The sequence below is a fragment of the Acipenser ruthenus genome, chromosome 14 (genome assembly GCF_902713425.1).
Source record: "Acipenser ruthenus chromosome 14, fAciRut3.2 maternal haplotype, whole genome shotgun sequence".
Lineage (NCBI taxonomy): Eukaryota > Metazoa > Chordata > Actinopteri > Acipenseriformes > Acipenseridae > Acipenser > Acipenser ruthenus.
The window spans coordinates 11263928-11278843 of NC_081202.1; the positions used below are offsets into that span (position 1 = coordinate 11263928).

At 36.8% G+C, this 14916-nt stretch overlaps 1 protein-coding gene across 3 annotated transcripts in view; it reads left to right on the forward strand.

The window, feature by feature from the left end:
- The window catches only part of LOC117419532 (myoD family inhibitor domain-containing protein-like), a 30254-nt gene that overhangs the window by 13058 nt on the left and 2280 nt on the right, over window positions 1-14916 (forward strand). For 2 of the 3 annotated variants that reach the window (XM_034032342.3, XM_034032341.3), the window contains exons 4-5: window positions 10724-10999; window positions 14169-14474. In XM_034032342.3, coding sequence (XP_033888233.2) covers window positions 10724-10999; window positions 14169-14440 — 548 coding nt within the window. In that variant the 3' untranslated portion in view covers window positions 14441-14474. The remainder of the gene's footprint in view (window positions 1-10723; window positions 11000-14168; window positions 14475-14916) is intronic. The other variant, XM_034032343.3, reaches the window with a different exon arrangement.

Genomic DNA, 14916 nt, shown 5'->3' on the forward strand with positions numbered 1-14916 from the left:
GGAGTCCCCAGCATAGTTCAACCTCTTTGCACATGCCTGGATTCGAACTGGTGCCGTCAAGGCTGTGCGACTCATCCTGCGCTCCCAGCGGCAGCACTTTAACTGGTTGAGCCACTCAGGGACCCCCTAGCGTTCACCATCTTAACGGCAACTTTTGGGTCACCTCATTTAGATCACTCTCATGTTCTGTACCTAATAGAGAAACTGTGTAAGCTAATTGAATCTAGAATGTTTGTACTCAAATGACCCCCATCAAACTCTTTGGACTTTGTCTTAGGCTTCCAAACCAAAAAAAAAAAGCTGTTTTTTAGATTCTTAAAATCTAACCTTTCAGGATTGCTACAAACGCATATGTTGGAAAACAATCTAGCATATTATATACACAGGGGTTTGGAAGTAAAAGAAGGGCATCCAGGGTTCTCACAGTGCTGTTGAGCGTAACGGCCCGTTATGTTGCTACCTGGAAAAATGACGCTGTAATCAGGCCGTTACGCTGTGTTTTCAGTTTGCGTAACGGACAAAAAATAATAGTAATCCTGTGAAACATGGTTGATTATTTCTTTATGTGAGAAGTTGATTTGCTTAAAATACTCTTCAGTGGGTTGGTTGTGAAAGCATGTTCTTTAGTTAGGTGCGTGTAATGTATGTGACACGGAGACGAGATTGAACTTCACTGAACTTTATTAGCACATTCCCCCCTGTTGACGGATGAGACTAGATCCTGGGTGTGCCCCTGATACACAGCTCTGTAACAACCAACACCGTTGCAGATCTTTATTATTACACCATAACTACGACTTTCATTTAGTTAGCCACTGTGGCTAAAGTAACAACATTTTTTAGCCACACGGGAAAAAGCTCTAGTTACACAAGATTGAACTAATGTTATTAATAATATTTGTAGGATTGTACAGCCAGTGGGGGTGGGGGTGGGGGTGGGATAAAAAAAGAACCTTAGCTGGGATCTTGAAACCATGTGTTTCTGGCTTGCCGTGTGAAAATGTTCTTTCGGGACCAGAGGGTATGTTTGAAACCATGACTGCTTCACCTCCCTGTGACTAGTGTCATATTTTAGTTGTGTGTACATAGGTGAATGGTAATCCTTGGGCTACATCTTTGGGAACATGATTCTTGTACTTTGTACAATTTGTTTTATAACATTTTTGTTTTTGTTTGTTTGTTTCTTTGTTTTACAAGCAGCACTGTCCGCTGACTGTGTTTCTAATTACAGCCTCTGTCCTCCCGCCAAACACAACGTTTGTGGCATGCATGTTACGTGATCAAGCTAAAGAGCTTTCATTGGGCAAAATGAAATCAAACTAAACTAAAACTAAACAGAACAGTCTGTATTGATTCATCTACCAGCACACGTTGAATGTGCTGGCAGTCTTACACAAGTACATTTTTCAAAGCCTTCGCCACCGTGGCAAACTTCAGGAAATATAGTTGAGCCACAAGGGAAAACGTTTCGCTTGTGGCGAGCGGCTACCGGGAACGTAGCATAACAATCTATAAATAAATAAATCATTCAGAGGAAGAACAGTAATGTGTATTCCAAACAGTTTTGAGATATTTAATCTGTATTTCAAGGTCTTTAGGAAAAAAAACATGTTTTCTTATTCATGCAAACACACGTGTGATCAAGTGTAAGTATGCTACGATTGGGGAAAAAAGAAAAGTTGTGAATTAAAAAAAAAAAAAAAAAAAAAAAGTTTAGAAAACCTATATTTGCTATAAAAATAGCACTAATTATAGCCACATAATCATAGGTCATTCTTAATGTTTTGAATGGTAAAAACAGGTTTCTCAGTCAGACAGAAACGATAACACTATGGAATGGCGTCCATGCATTGCTACTGACAACCATAGATATAGAATATTATATATGCTGACAACTACTTCTACAAAGCGTAAGCTTGTGCATGACTTGTCCTGCCCCCGCTCCTCCCACCACCACACTCTGAAAAATTCCTGGTGGGAGCCCAGGTATCGGGGGTTGCAAAACTCGGTTCTCTGTTTTCTCTTTTTTGTTTCTTTTGACACTTGTCAATATAGCACCTGAGTCTCTAGTTTTTCTTGATGGACCGATACTTCAGTATAGCAGTGAAGTGGTTCCATTGTGTTGCAGCAGTGTGGAGTAGTGGTTAGGGCTCTGGACTCTTGACCAGAGGGTCGTTGGTTCAATCCCAGGTGGGGGGACACTGCTGCTGTACCCTTGAGCAAGGTACTTTACCTAGATTGCTCCAGTAAAAACCCAACTGTATAAATGAGTAATTGTATGTAAAAATAATGTGATATCTTATAACAATTGTAAGTCGCCCTGGATAAGGGTGTCTGGTAAGAAATAAATAAATAATAATAATAATAATAATAATAATAATAATAATAAATATCCTTGTTTTACATGTTAAACTTATTCTAATTCACAGAGCATTAATATGGGGATGCTTTCACAAAATATTTTGTATTTAAAGAAAATTGCTGCTCATCGGATATTATAATACTTGAATTCTAGGCAGAATTATTAATCACACAAATTTTCTGTTTGAAAATCAGAATATAATTGGTGAGAACCTTCAAACTGCTGAAAGGTTGAGGTCGTAAAAATCAAGCTTCAGGTTTTAAGTTTGCTTCCTCACTGTAAAATGTAATTAACCTGAACTGGGAAGTCCAAAGGGGTTATTTTTTCCACTCAATCAGCAGCAAAATTGGCAAATTTGAAATTAGTAAATCCTGGCAGCCGTACATTCTTTGTCATTGTTATCAAGAGAAAGTGTTGCTTGGAATATGAATAGCCCTCTTGTGTGTCAGATCTCTGCAGAAGGTTGCATTTAAAGAACCACATTTAAATGATTGTCATAAAGAATTAAAAGTATTCCATAGCATGTACAGCTGATTAATATTGACTATGAATTTACTGCATGAAAACTTAATCAGAAGTACTGCAGTAGTGCCATATAAACATGTCACGTACTGTAGTTTTTCTAATAAATTGTGCGACTGCAATTTTTACAAATAACAACTATTTCTGATTATTCATTAACCAGTCAAATCTAATGAAATCTGATTGTCTATAATTTCAGTAGAAGATACGGTATACATGAATTTAGTGTCCCACTTAAGTCGCATCATTATGTTTCATCAGATATACCATTGTTTGCTCAATCAGCTTCATAATCAATTTTCAACTGGAAATACCCAAATGACTTGAGTAAACACTAACAAGTTGCACTTTTCTATTATGTTGTATTTTTGTAACTTTCAAACTAAACCTATACAGTGTTAAGTTAGAGATACTATTACAATTAGAGTGACAGGTTTGAATTCCAAGTGGAAATCTGTAGTCCTCTTGTCATTTGCAGGCAGAAAATGATTTAGGGTGCTTTGACGACTTAAATGTGAATGATTTTTTTTGTGTTTTTCTTCTTCTTTTTTGTATAGTGAAACAGTTGTGTCTCTTCACAACACTGTTTTTTCAGGAAAAAAAACAGGAAAACAAACTAGAGGTTCTCATTGAGGCATATGATGTTTGAAGTGGTCATCTTGCTCATCTTTGACTGCATATTAAAAGCAAAATTCATGAACATGCCTCTGTCCCGTTAAATGTGGCTTCTCGTGACTCTGCTGGACACATCACTGAAAGGCCATTACTCACCAGTACACAGATACTGTAGTAGATATTGTGCACCTAATCTACAGTAGAACAGGGTTAGTTTAAAGGCTAGTCAGGGGTGTCCATATTATTGTTAGCAAGGAGTGTATCTTTTACTTGCTGTCAACATGGGCCATTCATCAGCTGAGGCTGGTTTGAGGACTCTATAATAGATATGGTGGGCTGGCTGCATATATTCAGAGCTTAACAAGATGAATCTGAAGAGTTTCAACAAGGATTTGCATATCACCTATGGACAGATTTAAAAGAAGTAACGTCTTTTATCTCCTAGACTAGACATCCATTTGGAACGGTCGACAGACGTATTCCGTAAGCATGTGGGGATTTTATAAATACATTATTTTCTGGGAGGCCTATGACTGTTCAGAAACACATGCAACTGTCCATCACATCTGGATGATGTAATAAGCGTTGCTAATTATTTGGATTTGTTTTGATGGTGTACTTTGTAGGGGCTTTTTACATGTTCCTTTCTTTCATTTTTAATTTGAAGAACAATAGCTGAAGTAAAAGTCCTGCCCAGCCAAAAACCAAGACCACGAGTCTTATGGTGCTTGTCAAGAAATGGGCCAGGCTTGTGTGGAGTTGTGTCAGAAAGTTGTGCTGCCCATGTGTTTGAGGCTGCAAAAAGCGATCCAGGAAAATTGTACTTGTACTGAAAAACAAATCAATTTATTGTTTTCTTGACATCATGTCCAAGATAATGTCAAAACCTAAGATGCTCGTGGCAGACCTTTTGGTCTTCCATTGTGAACACACATCTGCTTACAATACTCAGGGGTCGGTCACATTGTTCAGTTAAAAACCTTTTTAAAACATCTGGAGGAAATATAAATGAGAGAATTTCTCTTTCAGAATTTTTTTTCAGATTTAGTTGGAGATGTGCACGATCCACATCTAAAGAAGACTGTATTAAATGATGCTGGTCAAATGGATCTCCATTTTTCTTTTTTTTATTTTGGGGGGGGGGGGGTACTTTTGAAGAAAATATATGTAGTTCAAATAGTCTTTTCTTTTGCTTTTTTTAATGAATCTATACAGACGGTATAATAATATGGGTGATGTTTTAATTTTTATCTAGGCCACAGATAATCTACATACAAACTTGAGTTCTTGAATTTAGTCAATTTGTGTATATTTATTATGACAAAATGTATTCCTGTTTTAGTGTTAGTTCTTTTTTTTTATTATTATTTTTATTATTAGCACCTAACCTCTTCAGTAAACAAAAAATATTTAAGCATACAAAAAACAATAGGCACAAACTAGGTGGGAAGAAGTAGAGTCATACATGGACCAGGTGCAGGGTGACAGGACAGACGCAGATTTATAGTATTTATTAATTAACCCCCCACATGTTATAACAAGCAGATGCCCTAGATCCAGTTTATAGTGTGTCTGGAAAATGTCTTTTGGGTGTTGGCAAAAGGGTACTCATTTCTGGACTAAAATGCATCTTGGTGCCAGAGAGAATTTAAAATATTTATTTCCATTCATCACGCCCTCTCGTTTGACATGCAATTTGCATTGTTTAAAATACAACATGTTTTGAGGACATGCTTGTGTTGTAATCTTTTACCACTGATGGCCCTGCTCCAGTGTGTGTGAAGTGAGTGTGCAGTCCTTCACTGGTCTGCACCTCGGTCATCCATAACTATAAAACACTCAATAATGCTGAATTTAGATATATTAAAAGAAAAATCTGTCAAAATGTTTGTCATTTGAAATTATTAGGTTTATTTTAGTATTTCTAAATACATCTCAAGATTTTAAATATCGGATACAAAAATCAGATGTACGTATTCGCTAGAAATGACAAAAATACCTTGCACTTATTATTTACCGACTCACCAGAATTCGTGTGACAGTTTCAAAAAATTGCCAATGAAAAAGAGCTCAGTGTGATATGTGAGATTATATATATATATATAAACACTGAATCAACACATGCACATGCACAGTGAGCTCTATGGAAAACCATCTGGGACAAAAATGCTTTTGTGCTGCTTTAGAGCGAGTCAATGTCATGGGACAGATAAAAGGCAAGCACGTCATTCTGAAATGCCTTGCTTAAACAGTACCCAACTTCCTGAAAATGTTGTGTAGTGATTTCTATATAGACTCTGTGTGTGTGTGTGTGTGTGTGTGTGTATGTATATATATATATATATATAATATATATATATACAAACTGTACAGTCTGCAGAACATATTGTTATTTACTGTCAGGTCCTTGACTTTTTCCCTTGCACACAAAGTTTACTTGTAACTAAGTCAGTTTTCTGTTAACTGAATCTACAGTAGCTGATACCAGTGTATGTATGTGTGACATAATGATTGAGAGAAACTTTGCGACTATGGAATATAGAACAGGCTGGCAATGTTCTTTACAGTTACACTTTTGTTTCTGTCCTCTGTGGTGATGAATGATTTTCTCTGTCTATATAATATATATATAATACTTTTTGTGTCATTCAGATGTAGAATTTTTAATTAAACATTCACTTCCTGGGGATGATAAAAATGTCTAATGTGCATGTTTTAAAATGGGTTTCGAAATGCAGTATTAGAGTACCAATGTGTTATTCTTTTTTCCATAGCTAAAAAAAAAAATAATAATGTCCATTAGTATCTTTAAAAAAAAAAAAAATTATATATCTATATCTATATCTATATCTATCTATCTATCTATATATATAGATAGATAGATAGATAGATATAAATAAAATATAAATAAATATAAATAGGGGTCTACCTAAATCACAATTTCGCGGAAATCGGGAAATTGAGGAGTTACCGCGAAATTCACCTCTCTTAGGGGCCAATGCATACCAGACAGGTACAGACAGAAGGAATCTCGTTTTAAATGTACTACTGCACAACGCAAGCGACACAAACTATGTATCTTCCTTCTGTAGTTTTTTTTTTTTGTATTCCTTCGGTGTCCTGTGTGCATTGCACTTAGACAAAAGAAAAAAAAAAACGTTCTTGTTTACTGTTCAAATGACAACAATGTTTTAATCAGCCTATCAGAGCGTCTGTACTGGCTTTTCTGTGACCTGTACAGTAGGGGGTGGGACAAAGTCAGTGCTGCATTGTTTTGATTTAGGTTGCTAAAATCTAGTTTTCAGCATTGGAGGTAAAATACCAGAAATGGATGACAAAGCAAAAAAAGGAAAGTATATTTCGGCTGATGATCGTGTCAAGATATTTTACAAAGAAACTGTACATGCAGATGGAGGCAATTGTTTTGCATATCTTGTAATGTGTCTTTGGAGAAAATACGATCGATCTCTATTTAGCTTCAGAATCACACATTAAAACGAAAGGCTACAGAGGATGCTGAACAGAATGTAAATTAAAAGCTTTCAGAAAACAAACTGGAAAGTTAGTGCAGACAAAAAGTATTCCTGTCGGTTGTAGCCAGGTTAAATCAGTACTACAGGTATGATCTAGCACAGCCACCTCACGTCAAACAACCTGCTGCTTACTTTTTAAACGCAGGTAGAATTTTTGACCCAAATAGGCACGTTTTCTTTGTTTTGACTCTGTACTAATAAATAAATTATTGAATGGGACAAATAACATCACAGCGGGCGTGCTGCATATATTTGCCTTTATTAAAGTATGCTAGATGCCCTTGGGTAATCAAGTGTGTGTGTATATATAATATATATATATATATATATATATATATATATATATATATATATAATATAAAAAACGTGTGGCTAGAGCAGCTGAGCATAAAATTACTCTCTGTAATTTTCATAATTGAAATGCAGGAAGCCATTTTTCATATTCAAGCTGTGTTTTCCTGGGATGCAAGTGATGAAGCAAAATGTTTGTGTGGCTTCTACTGTGCTGGTCATGGAGCATACTGCATGCTTTGTTTAGGATATTGACTTAAAGCGGTTTGCTAAATTAGTAAATGGTTTGGCATGCAGAAAACAAATGAATGCATGGAGGTTTGCAGGTGGTCTTGAAGCTGAAAAGGACATCTGCTTTAAATAATGGAGCTTCCAAAGAGGATAATAAGCTTCTACATGCACGTAGAGTTCTAAAATCTCCAAATATAAAAGATGGCATTGGGATCTTCTTCGGAAGATGTAAAATGGCAAATTTGCATTTTGTGTTTCACATGGATATGGTTAACATTGCAGCTGTACTGCAATTTAAAATTCATTTGCAATAATCTATCATTGTACTTGTGATTGTAATCTTTTTTTCTTATCATACTACACATGACTGGGTTTAGGGAGGTTTAAGGAGGCAATGTGGTCCAGTGGTTAAAGTCCAGGGCTTGTAACCTCACTGCTTCAAATCCTACCGCTGTCACTGACTGACTCACTGTGTGACCCTGAGCAAGTCACTTAACCTCCTTGTGCTCCATCCTGCAGACGAGATGTTAAATCAATGTCCTATTGTAAGTGACTCTGCGTATAATGCACAGTTCACAGCCTACCTCTGTAAAGCTCTTTGTGATGGTGGTCCACTATGAAAGGAGCTATATGAAAATAAATATATTATTATTATGACATGGTTTAATAAATACTCATATGAGCATTAAGCATCTGGACAGTTATTCTGATTTTGAGTCTTATACCTCGTTTCCATAGTCAAGCCAACTCGAGTACACGCCCTAATTACCCATTGTGCTGCGTTTCCATGTTTTTGTAAAACTCGAGTTGGCCTCCAATTCGGGTGCGTACCCGAGTTCTTTGGTACCATTTCACTATGCAGGCTGGCCTGAATTAATTCAGGCCGAGCAGAAAATACGTCACTAATCATGGAGTCCCGGGTCTTGGCAACAATCTCTATGAAAGCCAGTGTCTGTTGCAAATTACAGTTAGAAAAAACAAAATAGCTTAGCTGCAATTTAACTCCATAAAAAAAAAATGTAACATGACTGCACATTATGCTATGTGGAATCATGATGAAACGTTATCACTGATTACTGTTTGGGGAGATCGGCTCATTTAAAATCGGCTTCAAGGATCTTTTCTAAATCAAAGAGTGTTTCAAAGTATAAGTCAAGTTCTACTTTCTATAGGTGTGAATAGGAATGTGCTCCAATGTAGGGAAAAAATTAAAATCGAAATAAAGAAAAATCAAGGACCACAATAACAAAAGTGTAAGATATCTCAAAATATTCTGCAATTATGACAGATTAGATGCGATTTTAGGACACCGTCCAATATCGCAAGTCAGTTTGCAGTGACTTTTCTGAAAGTATCCATTGCCGTGTGATAAAAATGTTATAATGTCAATAACGATGATACAGTAATCTGGTTTCCTGGTTACTAACTGGCCACCTCTCGCAATAACATGAGTGAGACTTGTCCAGCTCACGTAATAACTCAAACTCGGGAAACCCTGGAAACGCAGTTTTTTTTTTAGCCAACTCACGTTGCGCCTCAACTCGAGTTTTGGAATATTCAGACTAACCCAGGAGCACTTGCGTGCGCTCGAGCTGGCTTGACTTTGGAAACAAGGTATTACAGGGGATGTGTTGCGTGTGTGGTAGTCACTGGAAAATACTGACACAGACACGGAACATTGGTGTTGATAATTTAATTTCAACACAGTGCTGACACTAGGGTACCAACAATGGTAACCCTAGTGTCACATTTAATAAAGAAACCAAAACAAACCTAAAAATAAAAGTTTGCCACACACAATGGCGAGCGCTAGTCCCACTACAAGGAACATCCTGCTCCAGGAACCTACTACTCTACAGTAACTTTCTCTATACTGTTGTTGGGATCCACATCCCCTAAACTGACCTACTTCTGTTCTGTTGCTCCCGAAGTCCTGGCCTCCCAGCGACTCTAGGCCGTTCCAACGGTTCTGGCTGGGCAAACGCCTTCACAGGCACCATCCTGCAGTTCAAGGGTTCTGTAGTAGTTCCTGCAGACTGGACGCTCCCCTCCTTGATGTCAACAAACACACAGCGCCTGTCTGTGTGTCAATGGCATTGCAATTGCTGTGGCACAGCTGCTTTTTTTGCTCTGTGCAGCATCCCCTGGCACGCCCCCCAGCCAATCCAGAACTCCCGATCAGCTTAGCGCAGGGCCGCTTAGCAACGCGTCTCTGGCTGCACGTTGCATCTGATTTCTCCCAGGCACATACACTCCACGAATCAGCTACAGGGCTCCCTGTGACAGTTGCATGGAATTACAGTGGTGATTGTGATTCCTGCTTTGGATCAAATCACAGTTCAGATCAAGTATTGTGTCTTTTATAGTATGGTATGTTAAAAAAAAACATAATCATTTTAATACATTATTTAAATTTAAATATTTGGAATTAGCTGTTTTTAAATTTACATAATGGTTAAAGAACTTGAGCAAAGGAGTAATTTTAACTGTGATCAAATGTACAGGTCAGAGGCTTTCAGATAAAGAGATTTGCAATGCTATTTTTGTCATGAAAACACCTTGCTAAAGTGGTTGTGCTAGATTTTCAGTTCAATAATGGTATGTGTTGATTCATACATAACTATGTAGCGTGATGTAATGTATTCGAAAAGTTCAGGTATCTTGCAAAATGTCACTTTCATAAAAATAGATCCGTCAAACTTACCTGCTACTGTGTGTTTTATTATGCACTGCAAAATGCAGCAGTTGTAAAAAAAAAAAAAAACTTGAATATATAGACAAAAAAAAATGAATAATTCAAAACGACTCAACGTATATGTCCCATTGTATCTTTTATAATGCAGATGGAATGTAACATTGGGTTCCCAGTAGAGCTGAATGTGCACAAGTTCCACTTCTGAAAATGCCACTGTTCCATTTTATCAGATGATCTGTGGTTGGCTTTTCAGAGTTTTTCAAAAGATAATTAAAATTCAATGATTAAGTGAGAGATAATTTACCAGCTCAACTATTACCTCCTATTTTAAACCGTATATCTGGTCAGCAGCAAAAACAGCAATTATGAATCTTAAGCAGCAATGGTATTTTTAAAGGGCTTAAATTGTTTTAAAAACAATCATGATAATTTGATTAGAACATTATCTAAACTTTTTGTGTTTTTCTTCTTCAGCCCAACCTCAAGCCCTGCCTCAGCCAATTGCTTCAGCACTGGAACAGAACAAGGAAAAAACTGGCAAGCTGCAAAATGGCCACGCAGGTCTGAGTAATGGAAATGGAATTCACAACGGGGTCACATATGCAAGTGCAGACCACAGAAAACTCTCGGCTCCTGTTTCCCAGAAAATGCACAGAAAACTACAGTCCAGCCTGTCTGTGAGCAGCGATAGCAGCAGAAAGAGCAAAGTCAGCTCTATAAACTCTCAAAAGCTTGGATCATCCCCAGAAGGTATGTGGGGAAACTCTAGGCACTCATTAGCAGTCAGATTGAGCAATCTGAATCTGTGGATCAGAGAATTAAAGATTAGGCATACGTATGTAATTGATGTAAATGGTGACGCATCTAAATACTGCCATCATTTAAATCACTTCAACGACTTCAAACGACTTGTTTTTCTAGGATTTTTATTGTCTTTGTACTACAGTTTTCTAGATATTTGGAAATGCACTTTTCTTTGGGAAATAGCGCTACAGTCATAGCGTGCCACCTCTATTATCATTGTATATGTAGCCTATTAAATGACTGATCATAACACACAAAGCCATAGTTGTATGTTTTAAACTGTGGCATAATTTAGATCCAACACTGTTTACTTTAGATCAATTATTAGACCCCCCCCCCCCCCCCCCAAAAAAAAAAAAAGTATAACAAGCTGTAAACACCTGAAGAAAACAGTGGTACTGCATTTAAATGTTAACCACAAAACACATTTACCAGAGCATTTAATATTCATGATTTGGATGAATATCTTTGAAACTGGATCAAGAGGCTCCTTCATTATTTATACACTTTACCTTTCTTTTAGCACTATTCTTGGAACCCAGCATTTTGTAATGAGATCTGTGTTATAATGAAGGTGATTTTAAGAGGATTATTGTTAGTCATGAAGGTGTAAGCTTATAATGAGGGTAGGAGATGGGGTGCCTGTCATGTCTTAGTATTAAAACTGGTAGTTATTTTTAACATGATTTGATGATTCAAAAAAAGTTTCTTGGTAAATTCATGGAGTCATTCATTTGATAATTAGTTAAGGAAAAGCAGAGAACATTTAATTTCCATTTCATGTATCTTTCCATTTCCCTTTTTTCTGTACTTGTATTTTTTTCTTTAACAAGGTATTTTCTGGTTGTACATAGAAGAGTTTGTTGTGTATTTTACAACAAAGAGGGTTTATTTTGTGGAATATACTGTTTGATACATACAATACAAAAATCACTTGCGTATTTTTCAAAATGTGTTTACTGTATAGTCTGGAGTGAAACAACAAAAGATTTAAGCAATTTTTGTTTTGAGGATTGGAAAAAGGACTAGGACAAGTCCTTCAACAGCATTCACTGCCTTCAAATCACACACAATGTTACACCCCTGTGTTATTTATTGCTATTCAGTTATTTAAACCTCAGCTACACAAAATACCAATAAACACACACACACCCCTCATCCTTATGAAAATATATACCCAGGACTGGTTATGGTTCTGTGCTGGCCTGTGGTAATTTGCTATATTAACTGAGTTTTAGATTATATGGTGTGTGGCTGTTAATTTTGAAATTGAGTAGCTGTAAATGAGGCAACATAAGCGGGATATGATTCACAGGTGAGTAAATAGCATAGTAACATCAATTTTTTTTTTTTTTTTTTTTGCTGGATCAGAAACAGCAAAACATAAACATTTTATTTAAAACAAGGAATATGTTGCATTTCAAATGAGAATAAATAAATGCCATATTTTGGTAATTTACCTATGATTAGAAAACAATTGCAACATAAATAAAACTACATATTTTAACCAATAAATTATACTTATACTGAAAGAAAATAACTTCCAAAATAAAGTAAGAATGAGCCAATTACTAACAAGCGTCGCTTAAATTAATTAAAATCTATTGTGGTAAATCATTAAATAGAATTAAATATAACTAGAGAGTTCTAAAGCAAAATGCATGAAGGAATACATTATCAGTTTTTTCTCCCATGTGCAGAGTAATGTTGTGTTTGAATAGAGTTGAGGGGAAGATTTCTTGGACCACAGAAGAAGGGTGGTATTCAGAAAGCACACTTGCATTATTGCAGAGGGGACACTTGATGAAGTGAGTAGTTGAGGGATAACAACAACAATAAGGTCTAAGTGTGGACTATATTCAGAAAGCAAAGTAACAGCTTCTTTTATGGAGTGTAGCCTCAATACTTGAAGCCATTAAGTGTTAGGTTTGTGGAGTGATATAGTTCTACTACAGCAGGTGACAGTGGTTCTGGACATTTGCCATATGTGATTGCCATTTAAAAATACCCTGTCAGCCAATCGGAGAGCAGGATTTCTCTCCATGTGCTTGAATAATAAATAACTTAAAGGGGATAGGAAAGCGTGCGTAGGGGGGTGCTTAGGTTGGCCAGGGTGTCCTCGGCCATCCTAAGCCTGACTTCCTGACCTGTTTAAGATATCTCAAATTGAATTTGAGATATCTCAAATTGACTTCCAGTGAAAATGCTCTGTTTTGAATGGTCTTCCGGCCCATTTTCAAGATATCTCAAACTAGACAGGAAGTCAATTTGAGAGATCTCAAACTGGACAGGAAATTGAATTTGAGAGATCTCAAGTTGAATTTGAACTCTAATTGTTATGTTCATGCTGAGGCCCAGGTCCCTTTAAAACCGTTTTAAAAACTACAGAACCATGCGAAAGTGAATCAGACTTTGCACAGAAAAGTGTGCTTGGGGGTTAATATGTTCTGTAATGTTATTTGACTGGTTATTTTAAATTATATGACAGTGTGGAGGTTAGCTGGATTCCAATTACACATGTATTGTCATGAAAGAGGTGGAGAATACCTTAAAGAGCTATGCATCCCACCTGATAACATTACTAGTTAACCAACAAAGTAGTGCATGGATAAACAGACACACTCCTGGTAGACCTTTTTTTATTTTTTTAGTTTCTTTTATTCCTTAAAAGAAAGACAGTAAGCCAGCTCAATCGCAAAAGTTTTCAGTATGCAATCTCCATCTTACATACGGCTGTAGAAAATGACTATGAAAACCTATAAATGAATAGTTTAAATCCAAATGTGAAACTCAATAGTTTACAAGACAAACAGACTGATGCATTTTGAAAACCAAATCCTTTATAACATTTATGAGCTGTATGGAGCTGCCGAGAAAGAACAGCTGCTTCTACAAGAACATGAAATACAGTCTGTGATTGAATAATATGTATATGAATATCAATAAATAATTTTACATCCAAAATGAGAAGTGTTATGGAGTGAAAAAAAAGAAAAAACAAAACATTACCTTTTCTCTGTACAACCAGGTTTTTGATCTAATTTGTCATTGAATTCTGTTGACCCTCACCTCTGTTGACCTCTGTTGGCTTACTCTTGTCTCTTGTTTGTGTCAGACTGCTGTGTTTCTTTGGTTCTGGCCTGTCTCTTCTGTCAGTGTGCTGAGTTCACCCTTGGCCTCCTGGAGGTCTGCTCCTCCTGCCTGCATGTAGCCTGTAACACCTGCTGTGACTGCTGTTCCTGTTGCTGTGTGGGCCTCCAGGAAACCCCTGCTGAGGACCTCAACTGCCACATCGATTGTGATTTTGCCCTCTTTGATTCTTGCTGTGAGACGGCAGAGTGCCTGGAGATTTGTTTTGAGTGTTCTGAACTCTGCCAGTATAGCTAGCTTAAACAGAGAAATGGACAAGGTCAATATCTTTGTAAGTGAACACGTTTACCATTGTATGTATGACCTCTCAGGGCAACATGAAAGCTCGCTGAATTATTGGCTTAACATTCTATCCCTTGTTGGATACAGTGGGTATTAGGACTAATCAACCCATACTATGCCTCCTTTTACAGCTTACAAGGTTCCTGCTAGGCACATAAAAAAATCTTGCAAAGAAGCCAAGTGTGGCAATAGGGATGAAAGAAAATGAAAAAGAACGAAATGTTGAGTTTTCCATTTGAATTGGAATACAACTAATTTGTGAAAACACTAAGCAGACACGTAAAACTTATAAAATAAGGTTAAATGTTAATCACAAAGGAGAAAAACATCAGCAAGAGCGAATCAGTTTGCTGAAATTTGGGACATTATTAATCAGCTTTATGTGACCAGCCAATGCTTTTGCATGATAATGTTTCTATTATAAAATTTGC